A 15,209-nucleotide genomic window follows, 5' to 3' on the forward strand; every position below is an offset into this window, starting at 1 on the left:
AATCAAGAAGATTTTTGTTGTACCGGTTAATTTAAAATTTTGTACACTGCAGAGTGCTTGAGTTTTCTTCAAGAGAACGATATTTTCGTATCTCAGTCTAAACTAACTTTATTTTAATTTTAATTAATTATAATTTTTATTATATTATTGTGTATTTTACAAACAATATGCGTCTGTTTTATTTTGAAGTTTTCATCCGAGATCTAGCCAGAAATAGAAAAGAAAGAAATTGTAGAGAAGCCACGATTGACATAAATGTGCCCCAACTAGACATGATATGATTTCTTCGGCGTCCTGATTGCATGTCATAAATGGAATTTTCTTTTTGGTGGAAATTAAGCATATATACGACAAACAGAGGGAAAAAGGAAGAAAAGTAATTCCTCTAGCATTTCCTTACTCTCACTTAGTTTCTTCGCGAACCAAACATGTAGTAAGGGATCATTATTTCATCATATCGGCATCTCTTCTTCACGGGGCAGTCGATTATATTAGTTGCATTGTAGTCAAAGCACAGGAAAACGTTTGAAAGCAGAGGTACTTGCTTGTACAAGCTGCACTGTATTTGAGGTTTGTGCCCCGTAGCAGTAGCAATGGCATCGATAATTCCATCTAGGCGGTAGAGGTTACCAAATGGATAAATATCTGTGTCAATAATTTTATTTACATTAACTTATGGTTAGTAAGAAAGTTGTTGAATTCATATATTGGCAGCATAAGTTGAATACTACAAACGAATGGAAAGCTTAAGTAGTGATGACAAAACAAACCTTTCTCTGCTAGCATTTCCTGGAGTTTATATTTCTCCTTAAGTCTGAGTGCTGTCTCAAAAAATGCATGCTGAGGGAGCATGGCTTGAGAGCAACTTCCATGGCTTTCCCACTCTTCTTTCCAGAGCTCATAATTACTCTCCTGCAGGAGCGATGGCCATTCCATGTCCAATCTATCTTTGAGGTCTGAAATCTGTCCCAAGAGATATAAAGAAAGAACATATGGATTTTACCGAAAACATATAGAACACATTATCATTCTAATATCTTTGGGGTCTGAATTATATCAGGTATCCCGTTTAATTGAGGCCTTACAATAGTATCTGCTATTTGCATGAAATACTAAGAAATGGTGAAGTACCTTTTGCGGTGCAAACTTGCTAACAGTAGCAGTGCAGTTGGAAGGTGTTTTCGTTGAATAAGTAGATGGCCATAACCCATGGATGCTAAATGCTGGCCTTGCTGGTTTTAGGCAAGACTTTATGTTACACAAAGAAATCTGCCACTGATCAAAGAGAGACAAGTGAACTATGCAACCCTTAAGATAGATGAAAACAGAAGTGTACTGATACGATATATGTAAGAAATAAAGTTATTTTCTTTGTACAAACCTGTTGGACGAGGTAAATGAAATCATATTTTCTTCCTGCTGAGGCTACTGGAACCTGCCACTTAAAAAATATTTCTATATTAATAGAGTGATGAAAAAGGCAGGGGTTTAGAAGAATTAAGAGACCAAATGTAGATAAGAACGAGCTTCTGTATTAGTCAAGCACCTTTTGAACAAATTTAGAGACATTATGTAATTGAGTACCACAAACTGCTGCTTGATGAATTTGGAACATGAAAATGACGATTAGCATCCCATATGTTCCTTTCATCTCTCTCTCTCTCTCTCTCTCAAGCAAACGCGCCTGTTTTTGTGAGGATCTGAAATGCTGCATTTGCATTTATAAGCAAATAAAGCAACAAAATTGAAAAATCTGCTGAAAAACTAACCAACCAAGCAATGTGCAACCAACTAGTCCAAAGAATCCAACTCAAAAGTCTCGGGGTAGAGTTGCTGACGACTGAGAAACTTGAATGATAGGGAGACAGGAGCAGCGGCATTATTGCTTTGCTCGGCACAGAAAATGAATGGACATGACCATACGGTCTTCTTCACAGACACCTTATAAATCTTCTCCCTGAAAAGTTTATTTGCTTTAGTAAATAACAATTGTCCTTCACTGACTACCCATTAAAGTCTAATTTAATACAAAAGCATCCGTTCCAGCCAGAAGTAGTCACGTACATATTTATCGTTTGGCCCCTTGGGCCCTTTCAGTCTATTCTTTAGAGAATGGTGCTGATGACCAGTGCAGTGGTTAGGATGCTTGCTTTAAATTTCATTAAATTGCTTCTTAGGGTTTCTTAATTTGGGATTTATTTTTTACGAAATTACATGGTTGCTTAACTGAAATATGCACTGCAACAAATAGAGTGGGGCAAATAGTCCCAATCCTAGAAAACACTTGCAAAGGGCATGTATGCATTTCTATTATGGTTTGAGATATGCTCTAGTGTTGAGGTAGAATCTGATTATGCTTATTGTTTAGTTGGTTAACAGAAGATGGTATGATGCATTGGGATTTCAGAGAGAGATGGGAAATATAGAGGCTGCAATGAGGGACTTATCTGTTCGATTTAAACATGTGAATAGAGAAATTAACTTGATAGCTTATTTTCTTGAGATGGGGCTAAGGGCGTTTCAACTTTCAAGAGTGTATAATGACAGATTTTTGCCTCCTTGTCTTGCGGTCTGATAGTATTTTAAGATTTCGATCTTGTACAGTGACTTTGTTTGATAGAAACTAAAATCTATAAAAACCAAAAGTAAGGGAGAACCAATGGTTGGGAACATGGATGCATTTGGCAGATTACATGCAAGTAAGTTCATTGTTCTTGTATCTATAGATCTATCTAGCTTTGCATCCCTCCTTGACATGAGAATGGTTGAGACTTTAAAAGTCTCGATTACCGTACATTTATACTGAGCTTCCCTAGACTTCTATCATCACCCGGACATCAGTCTCAATTGAAGAGATATCAGTAAATTCAGACAGGATTGCCCTGAATTCATCTCCCGTGAGAGTTTCCTTCTCCAACAGCACGTCCACTAGTTTATCAATAGCCTCACGGTTATTTCTAATGTGATTCTTTGCAATCTTGTATGCATTTTCTATTATTTTTCGTATAGAGGAATCTATGTCCTCTGCAAGCTTTTCCGACATGGCGTTTCTAGCTAGCATCCTTAGTACCACATCGCTGCTTTGCACTGCCGGATCGGTCAATGCCCATGGCCCAATCTCGGACATGCCAAACGTAGTTACCATCTGTTTGGAGAGAGAGAATAATTTATAGTTGTTTGATTAGTTACATACCTTAAAACAATTTCTTTTTTGGGGAACACATACCTGTCTTGCTATCTGAGTAATTTGTTGCAAGTCTCCAGCTGCACCTGTAGTAATTTCCGATTCTCCAAAAATCACTTCCTCAGCCGCGCGACCTCCAAGACCTCCAACTATTCTAGCAAATAGTTGTTGCTTAGAGATGAGTGCAGGATCTTCACCAGGCATGAACCAAGTTAGACCACGGGCTTGACCCCTTGGGATCAGAGTCACTTTCTGCACTGGGTCATGGCCTGGAGTCAACGTCCTGTAGTTTGCAAAAAATGTATCACATTAGTGGCCGCGAGGCTTTCAAAGAAACAGAAACAAGAACAAAAAAGAAAAGGATTTGAGGTACTTACGCGCACACAGCGTGCCCTATTTCATGATAAGCCACAAGAATTTTGCTCTTCCCATCTGTCATTTTGGTTCCCTCCATTCCTGCGACAATCCGATCAATGGAGTCGTCAATCTCTTTCATTGTAATTTTCTCCTTGCCTCTCCTACCGGCTAGAATGGCAGCTTCGTTCATGAGGTTTGCAAGGTCTGCTCCGCTGAACCCTGGGGTTCTTAGGGCAACAACGCTGAGAGAGACATCCTTATCAATTTTCTTGTTGTTGCTATGCACCTTTAATATTTCTTCCCTCCCTCTCACATCCGGTAATCCAACAGTGACCTATATAAGCAGTAACACAACATCACCATGAATTTCCAATTAAGGTCTTAAACGAATATCTCTTTCATAATGTTACCTAAAGGCTAATGTACAAAGCATGACGAAGAAACCATATCGTACCTGTCTGTCGAACCTCCCCGGCCTAAGCAAAGCCGAATCAATAATTTCCGGTCGGTTGGTAGCAGCAATAACAATCACTCCACTATTCCCACTGAAGCCATCCATTTCGGTAAGCAACTGATTCAGTGTTTGTTCCCTCTCATCGTTTCCTCCGCCAATACCTGTTCCTCTCTGCCTCCCTACAGCATCTATCTCATCAATGAACACTAAGCATGGCGAATTGGCCTTCGCTTTGTTGAATAAGTCCCTCACTCTTGAAGCCCCTACACCAACAAACATCTCAATGAACTCTGACCCAGATAGAGAAAAGAAAGGAACCCCTGCTTCTCCAGCAATCGCCCTGGCCAGCAACGTCTTTCCAGTACCAGGTGGCCCAACCAAAAGAACTCCTTTGGGAATCCTGGCTCCAACTGCTGCAAACTTTTCTGGGGTTTTTAAGAACTCGACAATCTCTTGGAAATCTTGCTTTGCTTCGTCAACGCCAGCAACATCTTCGAATGTCACTCCGGTGTTGGGTTCCATTTGAAATTTGGCTTTGCTCCTGTTGACGGACATATGGTAAGGTTGTACAGTCATTACATGCTACGTAAATTTCTCGTTTCGATGAAATCTAGCTTACAGAGTAGATAAAAGCTTTTTCAGTACTGTACCTTCCGAGTCCAAATGGCAAGTTAGGGCCACCTGGAGTGTTTGTTGATGATGATCTAAGAAGTAAAGAGCCAATCAATATCAATGGAAAAGCCAAATTCCCCAACAAATCGAGTACTGCTGGCCACCAAGTTACTTCCATTGGTTGAGCTGCAAAGTCTACATTCTTCTCTTTCATTTTCCTCAGCAATTCTGGTGGCAATCCGGGTAACTGAATTTTGACCCTCTGGATTTTGTCTAGTGCTGGGTTGAAAATCTCGGCGATCGCAACAGCGCCATTCTCAAACAGATCGACCTTCCTTACAGCACCTTCATCCAGATACTGCAAAAATCTCGAATATGACATTCTACTTGAAGTGGATTCAACAGGGCTCCCCGGCTCAGCTCTTGCGGGCTGAGAAATGGAGATGCCTGCCCCTATAAGCCCCAAAGCAAAGGAATTTAATAGCTTTCTCTTGGTGAGCTTAATGTCTGAAGGTGTTTTGTAACATGGGTTTTCTCTACAAGTACTTTTGGGAAGGTGGTTATCCTTTGAATGGTCCCGAGATTTGCAGATTGGGGGGTGTGAAAGAGATAAAGATAGAGCTGGTGACATTTTCTATGATCAAAATAGGTGCTGTATTGGGCAGTACACAAGTTTAAGACTGTCTTCTTTCTTTTTTCTCTGGTTTAAGCAAATGGTTGTTTGATTTTAGTTTCGGGGGGGAATGTCAAAGAGGTGTATAAATAAAGGAGATAAAGAGAGGTTTCCAGCGCTTCCATTTGGCCTGTTTTTGAGTGGCACTTGTCGTCTGATTTTCCATTTGATTCATGAAGGATCTAGAATGGTGCTGTTAGGTGATTTTGCAGCTGAAACAGAGTAAGAAAGAAATGGAATTCTTGAAATTTCTACGCAGATGGAAAAAAGGGCCAAAACGAGATGTATTTATCTGTGCCCCTCAACCATACACTTGGGAAAATATAGGTGGTACAATGGATTGTTTATGCTCATGAACTCTAAAGGCATATCCCGGTTTCATGCCACGTAATAGTTTAGATCATGTGGTAGATAATTCAGTTGAGGCCCTTGATAGCCTTCTTTTAATTAAAAAAAAACCAAAAAACAAAAAAATAATTTCATTTCATAGGTCATTTAGGATGCGATCAGAATCGGGTTCTCTCCAACGTTAGAAGGCAATTGAGCTTTCCAGAAAGAGCTACTAGCAATCTGATCCATTTACAGCAGAAGAATTCCAACCTCCAAATAAGCTATATATATATATATTTATATATTTAGAGGATGGAGTTTCGATCTTCAAATCTCTATTTTAAAAGCTGAAATTATGTTAATCAGAGGTCACTGTCATTTCGACACTAATATAAATTATTTCCAAGTAAAAAATATTTTCTTTTCCCTCTCTCTCTTTCCATTTTTCAAATAGAAGGCTCTATATTTCGACGACGCCGCTTTCTACTTTCTAGTAACACGCCTCCGTTCCCAACACCGAAGCCCAATGCATGGTTCGGCTTTCAATCCCAACCGCCATTCCCGTCTTCCCGCGCAATTTTCCTAACTGTGATTCGAATTTCTTCTCCAAAAAGCATCAATGCCTCGTTCTCCTCAAGCTCTGCTCCTCCACAAAGCACCTCTCTCAAGTCCACGCTCAAATGCAAGTGACTGGCCTCCATAGAGACTCCTTTCTCGCAAGCGAACTTGTCCGAATCTGTGCTTTATCTCCCACAGGGAGCTTGAGCTATGCGCGGTCGCTTCTCTATCACTCGGACGACTCGTCGCCTTTGCCGTGGAACATTCTCATCAGGGGATACGCTTCGAGCGATTCTCCGGGAGAAGCAATACGGGTATTCCATGGAATGCGAAGGCGAGGAATTAGGCCCAATAAACTTACCTTTCCGTTCCTTCTCAAGGCGTGCGCCCTTGTATCGGCTCTTAAAGTGGGAAGACAGGTGCATGCGGATGTTGTGAAGTGCGGTTTGAACTCTGATGTGTATGTTCAGAACACTTTGATAAATGCGTATGGGTCTTGTAAGAGAATATTCTATGCGCGTCGAGTGTTCGACGAAATGCACGTGAGGACTGTTGTTTCTTGGAATTCGGTAATAACTGCTTATGTTGAGAACTCACGATTGGATGATGGGATCCAGTATTTTGCAAGGATGAGAGATAGTGGGTTCGAGCCCGATGAGACCATAGTGGTGGTAATGCTTTCTGCATGTGCTGAACTTGGAAACCTGAGCTTAGGGCGATGGTTTCATTCCCTGGCGATTGTCAGAGGGATGGTTTTGAATTGCCATCTGGGTACTTCCCTTGTTGACATGTATGCAAAGTCTGGAGATGTAGAGCATGCGAGGTTGGTGTTTGATAGGATGGACAAGAGAAATGTTTGGACGTGGAGTGCAATGATTCTAGGGCTAGCCCAACATGGATTTGCCATGGACGCCCTTGATTTATTCCTGAAAATGAAGAAGAAATCATCGATACCTCCAAATTACGTAACCTTTCTTGGGGTCCTCTGCGCTTGTAGCCACGCAAAACTAGTGGATGATGGGTACCGGTACTTTCACGAGATGGAGCATGTGCATGGGATTAAACCCCGTATGATACACTATGGTGCTATGGTGGATATCCTTGGCCGTGCAGGCCATATCGAGGAGGCTTATTCTTTTATAATGAACATGCCTATTGTGCCTGACCCTATTATATGGAGGACGTTGCTTGGTGCGTGCAGTATCCATGATGTTAATGACAACGGTAGGGTGGGGGATAAGGTAAGAAAGAAATTGCTTGAATTGGAGCCAAGGAGGGGTGGGAATTTTGTGATGGTTGCAAATATGTATTCTGAAGTTGGGATGTGGGAGAAAGCGGCAAATGTGAGGAGGATTATGAAAGCTGGAGGTTTGAAGAAAATGGCCGGGGAGAGTTGTGTGAGTTTAGGTGGGTCAATCCACAGGTTCTTTTCTGGCTATGATTCTCGACCTGATTGTGAGGGTCTTTACCAGTTACTTGATGCAATGAGCTTGCACATGAAGATGGTTTACTTGTAGATGGAATTGCCTTTCATGATGCTTTTTAAATTGCAGAACATGAGAAATGGAACTGCACAACTCTGACTTTTCATGAAATTGATTTGCCTGTTAATTTTGCTCCCTGTAGTTTTGTTTTAACTGCTCCAAGAGAACTTGTTTTATTTCACTTTACCCCAAAAGAAAAAGTTGCCCTGTTTTCAGTTAAAGAAGCCGTCTTCGTATGAGCTATTACCTGATGATCTATAGAGCGGACATATTGAATAAGTTGTAACGTATATTGATGGATTTGTTGTAGCTTTCTCTCATAAAGATGATTCAATTTAAGAATTTGTCTTTGACAATAGGGTGGGGTCGTGTTGCAAGTCTTTCATTCTTTCTGTCAAATTTTGTGGGATTTTGTCATGCATGTGCATAAAAAGTCTCCTCTGACATGCTTTAAGTAGTATTAATTAATTTGAACCGAACAGGGCTGAAAGCATAAACTGATGCCCGATTGGATACTTCATTACCTCAAAAAGAAAAAGCACCAGAGAGATTGTGCAATTGATAGCTTTCGGAGACCACAAGGTTCATTTGATAACCCCTTATCGCATTCCTTGCCAGTTACTTGTTAGTCTAAAGGCATCAGACCCTTTTCCACGTGACCTTAATGTATCAAAATTTCGAGCCACCTAGTACTACATGTATCAAGTGAACTTTTACTTGGGGCATTCCTTTTGACAACCGTTTCTCATTGACTTTATAAAAAATCTTTTTTTTTTAGGAATTTTGCTTCTTTTTTTTTTTTAATGAAAAGAGTCCTCATTTAAAAAGAATCAAAATTTGAACAAAATTTTAAAAAAATATATTTTTTATTTATAAAAAAAAATAAAAAATGGGCAGAAGTGGCTGCCAAAGAGAATGGCCACTAACATCTTCCAAAGTGCTCATATATATAAACATAATGGCAACACTTCTTTAACAGTTGCATTGGCTACAAACATGCTGCTGATATTATCAGAGTGTGAACAAATAGCTCACCTGTAAAGGAAGCAAGTTTCCACACTATAGAAAAAGAGTTCTTTCGCCTAGGAGAAATAAAGAAGCTCCATAACTTCAGGATATTACACTCTTTAATTCCTGCTCTGTATAAGTTGTACAGATCAGAGTTTGTCTAAAAGGCTAAAACATGAAACAGCTCTGCAGCTTTTAGTAAGGCGACCATGCCCTACTTACCATCAACGAAGACAAACCATCAGCTCTCAGATGCCCTATTATTTCTACAAGAGACGAATAGGTACCAACTATTCCAACTGCAACACCCATTAGTATCATACCCCATAAAACCACCATTTCAAGTCCTAATCGGTGATAAGTGCCCGAGATCTTCAAGTAGCATAAGCATGGTAGTATAATCGAACCCATGACACTTAAAAATGCTCCAACCAGTGACATGAGATTCGCAAAGAAGGGGACAACCAGAGCCACAATGACAGTGCTGATCACAAGGGAGGTACTAATTAAGAGGCCATACATCCTTTTGTTGTATTGACATGGAAACCAACTTTTGGTAGCATTCACAATAGGTGTCACCATCAATGCATATTTGGCTACGGGATTGACCAAGGTGGTGTATATTGCCACCCTAGAGCTAAGTTTGTCAGTTGGGAGGCTTAGAGTTATCTGTGATTGAACATTTGAGCCAAACATTGAGTAACCTAAAACTGCCATTGACGCATAGCTGACAGTGCATAAGGTAAAGCAAAGGAACAAGACCTGCATTAGAAAAAAACAGCAAAAGCGGACGTGAGTAGCCTAAACAGATAAAGTACCTTGCTTCACATATTTCCCCATTTCAAAATGAAAGCTACTAAAACTTCATCTTGTCCAAATAACACGATGTACTTCAGAATTAAAGTACGTTTATAAAACAAACAACTTGTTTTAACTTACATTGGTAAACTGACGTTTGTTTCTCATAGAAGTGTAGAGTGTAGGGAAGACTGGATGCGCACAATAACAGAAAGCATACAAGCTAACAGCTGTGGGTATCCCATTCCAATTAAGAGGTGTCCCCTTTTCATGAAATCCAATTCCATCAAACACACCAGTCCACCAGATAGAGCAGAGGATGATAACCGAAGCTAAAACCCCACTGGCAGAGATATAGGAAAGAAGGCTCAGGTTATCCAACCAAACCGAAGGCAAAATTACGACGGCCACAATGATTACAAACATTTGTTTTCCTCCGATCGTTATCCCTGCCATTTCGAATCCCGAGTTGGGGAACAAGTTATATAAGTTATCCCCTTCTAGAATCAGGAATCCTGTCGCAACAAGATAGAGCTCTATGTACATGACAACCGATACCAGTAGTCTTCCCTTGTTCCCAAATGCGCGATTGCCAATATCAGGATAACTTCTGATATCAGGATCCATATCCATACATCTTTGTATCAACAAGCCTGAGTAAAAGGCTGCAATGGCTATAACAAATATAAGTATCAAGCTTAACCATCCTCCCGATGCTAGTGCATATGGAACTGATAGTATCCCAACTCCTGAAAATCATATTTAGAGAGAGCTAGAATTAGGCATAGTAATAAAACTCCTCTTCAATTGAGGTAATAGCAACGAAACGTCATTTCTTGCTTGAATTAGCACTGATCAAGAACTACGTGATTAGGAAACGTTTTTGTGAACTCCCATGAATCTCATGTTTGTTTCCCAGAGCAAAGCTGGATGGAGTAAACAAAAAAATGAACGATTGAAATTTGAAGATGCTAGTTGTTAAAGTTTTCTATCAGAACGCAGTTGACAGTTTCCAATCAAAGGCTTCGAGGAAAATGTTGGAGATACATGACCAAAATCCCAAAACGAGATCATGAGAGATTGCTGTAAATATCAAGTAATACTTCAAACCTAAGAACAATTACAGTAGTAAAGTAACGAAGGCATGCATGCAGGACGGGCTCTAATGGCTTTAGTGAATAATAAAACTGTATTTGTATAAGAAACACATGTTAAATTTAGAACCTGACAAAGCATTGAGCCCATTAAAACATGTTTTGAAGAATGAGATGTTAGTTGTACTGGAGAGATGACAGTTCGACTCCACTTCCTCTAGTTTATGAGCCAGCCCATTTTGCTTCTCATCAAGAATGAGAGGCACGCTTAAGGGTGAATTGTCTGAGAGCGTGGCCTTCATTGGAGAAGAAAGAAGGAGATGGCGAGAGAGAGAGAGAGAGAGAGAGAGGAGAGGTGGTAAATGTCGACAAAATAACCGAGAATCCTCAAGACACTTTCCTAATGACATTTGCCAAGATGGAGGGGGGTATTAATACGCCAGCCTAGTCTTTAGAACACGTGACAACACTAGCACTCTTGAACACAAGCGATGGGTGTCATCCATCAAAGTCCAGTACAGCCGTACTGCACCGTGAGAAATGAGGACATTTCCCTTCCTTCTACCTCACCCAAAAAGACATAAATCTAGGACGGAAAACCTTGCAAAGTGCACATCTTCCTATGCTTCTAATCAGTTTGTCCTACATGCATTAATACAATTCATATGCACATCTAAATTGTACACATGTTATATGCGTCATCTATCAAGTTTTGTACTACAATGGAGAAATAAGGCGACTTTCCTTGTTCCTTCCTCTCCCAAAAAGACATCATGTCTAGCTAGTAAGAAAAACCTTGCAAATTTGACATCTAGTTCCTATGCTTAAAATTAAGTTTGTCCGCTAGCTAGCTAGCTAGCTGCATGATACTTAGTTTATATGCACATGTGGATGGACTAGTCAAATTAAATGGGCGCGCGAGAGGCTCATAATTGACCTCTCCGATCCCTTCTGATCCCCCGCCGATCAACTTCCCCAAACAGTTTTAAATAGTAGAATGAAACCAACCTTTGAACTTAGCCGGTAAGAAGATCAGTACTATAGCTTTATGATTGGGAACAATTAAAAAAAAAAAGGAAAATATATCGAAGCTAAAAAAATTACATAAATTCCATCATTTAATTTATATTTAAACACTCAAGGAAACTTTATAATAACAAACACGTATAAGTAGTGGCATAAACCTTTTTCCTCCATCCGAGGAGAAACGCTCATTATAATGAATAGAAAGATAAGGTTCCAAGTACCGATGACGCTGATGATAGTGTCGTTTGGGCCGGATAGTGAGACGTGAAACGTATAAAACCATGATTTGCACATGATCAATGGTAGCCAAACGTTTTTTCATAAGTCACTTTACAGCATTTCCATACACGATTTATTCTAGGAGACTAGGACCATACGTCCTAAAGTTTCCGCAAATTCACATGAATTTCACGTTGAAAACGGAGGACGGTGAGTGCATTCATGTTCTATAAATACACCAAGCACGTTAATCTCACAACAGAAAAAATATATAACATTCATAAATTGAAATTAGTCCAAAGAATTTGGGATCATCGAGCCAAATTATATATATATATATATATATATAGATCATGAGCTGATTAGTACTGTTGTGCTCGCCGTCATATATAGTAGTATTGCATCTTTTATTTTGTCTTATTTTATTTTTCTTGTTTGTTAGTAATATTTTTGAATTTTTTGCAACTCAGTGAAGTATGAGGATTGAGCAGTCGTATGATCCTGAGATGAACCAAGATGTACGTGGTGCAAAGGGAATATTGTCTTCTCTAATTAACTTGAAGACAATTGATCGAAGGTTCGAGAGATCAGGACAAGTCATGATCAGTGGTAGCAGGCTACAGGCACCACACATTGGACCAACAATATTAATTATTATATTAAGTAGCAGGGACCAAAGCCTCCAAACTATCATTATCGACCACGTTTTCAGCAGTTATTTTAATTTTTCATCTAATCGCAGAGTATGGATCAGCCGTGCAGTCCTAGCAATATTCGTTTGTTGCTAGTACTGTGCATCACACTTGTTCTGCATGAAAACCATGTAACCCAGTTGGAAATATCGTCCAACTTAAGAAAATAAATTCTATATTCTTCATTATTGTAGCTGTACGACTCTTTCGACTGCATGATCGTAAAAACACCCATGCACAAGCAATTACTTAATTATATCCTCTCCCGTCATCCCTCTCTTCCAACCCCCTCCTTTTTTTACTGCATAAACCCAGCCATTTACCACTCGATCTTTTGCTTGTGCTTGGACCTTAATTTACGCGCCACTGCTTCGAGTGGTACCTAGATTTGCCACTTGCAACTTCTTCCCTTTAGTTAGGATCCTCTAACCAAGAATTAATTGGAAGTAGTCATGAAAATTCTAACAACAATGATCTTTATAATCCAAACAAACTGATCATGAGTGCCCGCTAGCTAGCTAATTCGACGAAACTAATTGTATATATAGTTGCTGCGCGCAGGTGTCTCTCGATAGACCTCTTGCTAAAATGTCAATATATCAAACCACCACTTCTCTTCTTGGCCAATCTAACAATGATCTCTAGGCTATGAATGCATGCATGGGTCGACGTTGGACCACACTGTTGGTACCTATTTTCTCTTCATATATTTATTTTGAGGATAATTACAAAAACCCCTTGTACGTAATATATACTACCATGCATGCAATATCCACTTTGCAATCACCCATCAAACTATCAATTTTGACAATTATATATCTTCTCAAACTAGCAAGAAATTGCATTAATGTACGTACCCCTCCATTAAAAATCTGACATAATTACCTAATAATGAAAACGTAAAAAGTTTATTTTTTGGTAATATTTTATTTTTTTATTATCTAATGATATATTTTTAAATATTTTTGAAAATAAAAAATTTTAAAATAAACATATTTTCTTATAGAATTATTTTTTATTTAATAGTCTTAATTTGTAACTTTTAGAATCTTAAGCGGGTAATTTTCTCTTTTTAAGGGAAGAAGAGGGACCGGATATATTGCAATGTTTTGATAGTTTAAAAGGCGATAACCAAAATTTATAATCCGCCAATGTTTGGGAGGTCTTTGTGTATTTTTTCCATTTATTTTTATTTTTATTTTTATTTTTGGTTTCCATGCAATGCGTTTGGCCTTCATCCAGATTTCCAAGTGATTGTAGAGCTCTTTGTCCGCTCAAATATTTCACTTATTAAAGCTAGCTGGCAATCGCTCACTAGCTAGCTAGTAGATATCATCACAACGTTAATTTTGCAGTTTCCAAATTCCTCGTTGCTGATGTACTTTTCTAGGAGATAACGTATATACATTTATACTAATGTCCTCTCCTCTCAATTTATTATTATAATTTTTTTAAATTTTTATATAAAATATAATAAATAATTTAATTTTATAATTTTTAAAATAATAATAATATTAAAAATTAATATTTTAATAATATTCCATCCAACTCAACCCAATAACTATTAACCTCATAATTTTATTTAATTGGGTTAGGTATGAAACTCATGATGTGCATTAACGTGCATTGGACGGCTTGAAGAAGAAGACGACAAATTATTTATAAAGGCGCACTGCTTATTAAACTATTCAATGAATGACGAAAAATTTGTATTTATTTGAACTGGCGTTTTGGGAATTGAGCACCATGCTTTAAGCTCTTTATAGGGCCTCAAATTCTACCAAAAACCGGCGATAACATGAAAGCTGGGACCCTTTTCTAATAATTCTATGATCAAGATTATGGATCACTACAACAGCAAGAAGTTTCTCAAACTCTCTTTGGTTCCACAAGATCGAATTCAAATCATGAGTTCTTTTCATTTTAATCTCGTTCATTCCGAAATATATTTCTATGCCTATAAAAAATAAAAAATAAACCTTATTTTGGACCCACAATTCATGTTGCTTGCTAGTTCTTTAGGGATAGTAAACTCAAATTAAACTCCAGAAATTTCAAGATTTATTTGTCGGCCTGCAAATTCAAACGCTTGAATATAGAGCTACGTACAGTACTGATCATAAATAACCCAGCATGAGGAATAGATCATTAAGATTTTGGAAACAAAGACGTTACTAAATATAGTAAGTCAAACATATGAGGCTACAAAAACCTGTGTACGTATATATGAGTGATAAGTGGATGATCAACGAGTTTCCATATATGAAATAAAATCCGCAGAAGTAAGTACATGAGAAACAAGGAGAAGAGAAGAACCTGAGAGTGCATTGAGTCCATGGAAACTGGTCATGAAAAAGGACGCGGCGCTGACAGTGTTACGATCGCCGTTATCTGCCTCTACATCCTTTGCCTCAGGGCGCTTCGACTCACCATGCATGAGAGGTTCGGTGACGGAGACACCGTAATGGGGTTCGGCCTCCATTGTAGAGAGAGATAGAGATCCAAAACTATAGGCCAGATGGCTAATGAGAGACGATACTTAATTAAATAAGAGAGAATCCTATGGAGTGAAGAGATATATAGTCTTTATTTATTTTCATGCGGAGTTTTATCACGTGAGTATCTCTAAATACTAAATTTTTTTTGGAGGTGTCTGATCTCAACCCGATATACGTTCTGGGCTCCATTCAAGTACGTACTTTGGTAAATAATTAATGTGG

The 15,209-nt window shown here is 38.8% G+C and overlaps 4 protein-coding genes across 11 annotated transcripts; 1 reads left to right on the top strand and 3 right to left on the bottom strand.

Moving 5' to 3' along the window:
• Nucleotides 1–252: 252 nt before the first annotated feature.
• Nucleotides 253–2,546, bottom strand: LOC108985972 (extracellular ribonuclease LE-like). 7 transcript variants are annotated; one of them, XM_018958460.2, is made up of 7 exons: nt 2,065–2,546; nt 1,770–1,957; nt 1,547–1,684; nt 1,382–1,441; nt 1,132–1,275; nt 771–963; nt 253–645 (listed from the first exon to the last, which is right to left on the bottom strand). In XM_018958460.2, exons 2-7 carry the CDS (start codon nt 1,878–1,880, stop codon nt 407–409), a joined length of 885 nt encoding a protein of 294 aa, XP_018814005.1. In that variant the 5' UTR covers nt 1,881–1,957; nt 2,065–2,546; the 3' UTR covers nt 253–406. The 7 variants fall into 7 exon arrangements, with proteins under 7 accessions (XP_018814005.1, XP_018814004.1, XP_018814003.1 ...); XM_018958459.2 differs by having other exon boundaries at nt 1,382–1,435; nt 1,547–1,708; XM_018958458.2 differs by having other exon boundaries at nt 1,547–1,708.
• A 100-nt stretch (nt 2,547–2,646) lies between these two features.
• On the bottom strand, nt 2,647–5,569 carry LOC108985967 (ATP-dependent zinc metalloprotease FTSH 6, chloroplastic). The gene is made up of 5 exons (XM_018958454.2): nt 4,646–5,569; nt 3,996–4,536; nt 3,562–3,875; nt 3,227–3,467; nt 2,647–3,145 (listed from the first exon to the last, which is right to left on the bottom strand). The coding sequence occupies exons 1-5, from the start codon at nt 5,236–5,238 to the stop codon at nt 2,813–2,815; spliced, it is 2,022 nt and encodes a 673-aa protein (XP_018813999.2). The 5' UTR covers nt 5,239–5,569; the 3' UTR covers nt 2,647–2,812.
• Nucleotides 5,570–6,013: 444 nt separating this feature from the next.
• On the top strand, nt 6,014–7,763 carry LOC108985968 (pentatricopeptide repeat-containing protein At2g36730). Its single transcript, XM_018958455.2, has one exon. It carries the CDS (start codon nt 6,141–6,143, stop codon nt 7,683–7,685), a length of 1,545 nt encoding a protein of 514 aa, XP_018814000.1. The 5' UTR covers nt 6,014–6,140; the 3' UTR covers nt 7,686–7,763.
• Nucleotides 7,764–8,568: 805 nt separating this feature from the next.
• Nucleotides 8,569–15,120, bottom strand: LOC108985961 (amino acid transporter AVT1I-like). Of its 2 annotated transcripts, none has more exons than XM_018958447.2 (3): nt 14,806–15,120; nt 9,600–10,207; nt 8,569–9,422 (listed from the first exon to the last, which is right to left on the bottom strand). In XM_018958447.2, the coding sequence occupies exons 1-3, from the start codon at nt 14,969–14,971 to the stop codon at nt 8,856–8,858; spliced, it is 1,341 nt and encodes a 446-aa protein (XP_018813992.1). In that variant the 5' UTR covers nt 14,972–15,120; the 3' UTR covers nt 8,569–8,855. The 2 variants fall into 2 exon arrangements, with proteins under 2 accessions (XP_018813992.1, XP_018813991.2); XM_018958446.2 differs by lacking the exon at nt 14,806–15,120 and adding an exon at nt 10,683–11,111.
• Between the last annotated feature and the right edge of the window lie 89 nt (nt 15,121–15,209).

This window comes from Juglans regia, chromosome 1 (assembly GCF_001411555.2).
Source record: "Juglans regia cultivar Chandler chromosome 1, Walnut 2.0, whole genome shotgun sequence".
Taxonomy (NCBI): Eukaryota; Viridiplantae; Streptophyta; class Magnoliopsida; order Fagales; family Juglandaceae; genus Juglans; species Juglans regia.

Bases quoted from the DNA above. Each gene is read 5' to 3' on its own strand.
- LOC108985972 (XM_018958458.2), bottom strand. From the start codon at position 1,880: ATGCCGCTGCTCCTGTCTCCCTATCATTCAAGTTTCTCAGTCGTCAGC. The intron at 1,709-1,769 runs GTTAGTTTTTCA...ATGCAAATGCAG, and splicing joins GGTTGCACATTGCTTGGTTG to CATTTCAGATCCTCACAAAA. The intron at 1,276-1,381 runs GTTTGTACAAAG...CTCTTTGATCAG, and splicing joins TCATTTACCTCGTCCAACAG to TGGCAGATTTCTTTGTGTAA.
- LOC108985967 (XM_018958454.2), bottom strand. From the start codon at position 5,238: ATGTCACCAGCTCTATCTTTATCTCTTTCACACCCCCCAATCTGCAAA. The intron at 4,537-4,645 runs GTACAGTACTGA...GTCCGTCAACAG, and splicing joins TTGCCATTTGGACTCGGAAG to GAGCAAAGCCAAATTTCAAA. The intron at 3,468-3,561 runs GTAAGTACCTCA...TGCAAACTACAG, and splicing joins ATAGGGCACGCTGTGTGCGC to GACGTTGACTCCAGGCCATG.
- LOC108985968 (XM_018958455.2), top strand. From the start codon at position 6,141: ATGGTTCGGCTTTCAATCCCAACCGCCATTCCCGTCTTCCCGCGCAAT.
- LOC108985961 (XM_018958446.2), bottom strand. From the start codon at position 10,962: ATGTCATTAGGAAAGTGTCTTGAGGATTCTCGGTTATTTTGTCGACAT. The intron at 10,208-10,682 runs GTTCTAAATTTA...TATGATTTTCAG, and splicing joins TGGGCTCAATGCTTTGTCAG to GAGTTGGGATACTATCAGTT. The intron at 9,423-9,599 runs GTAAGTTAAAAC...TTTCTAATGCAG, and splicing joins ACAAACGTCAGTTTACCAAT to GTCTTGTTCCTTTGCTTTAC.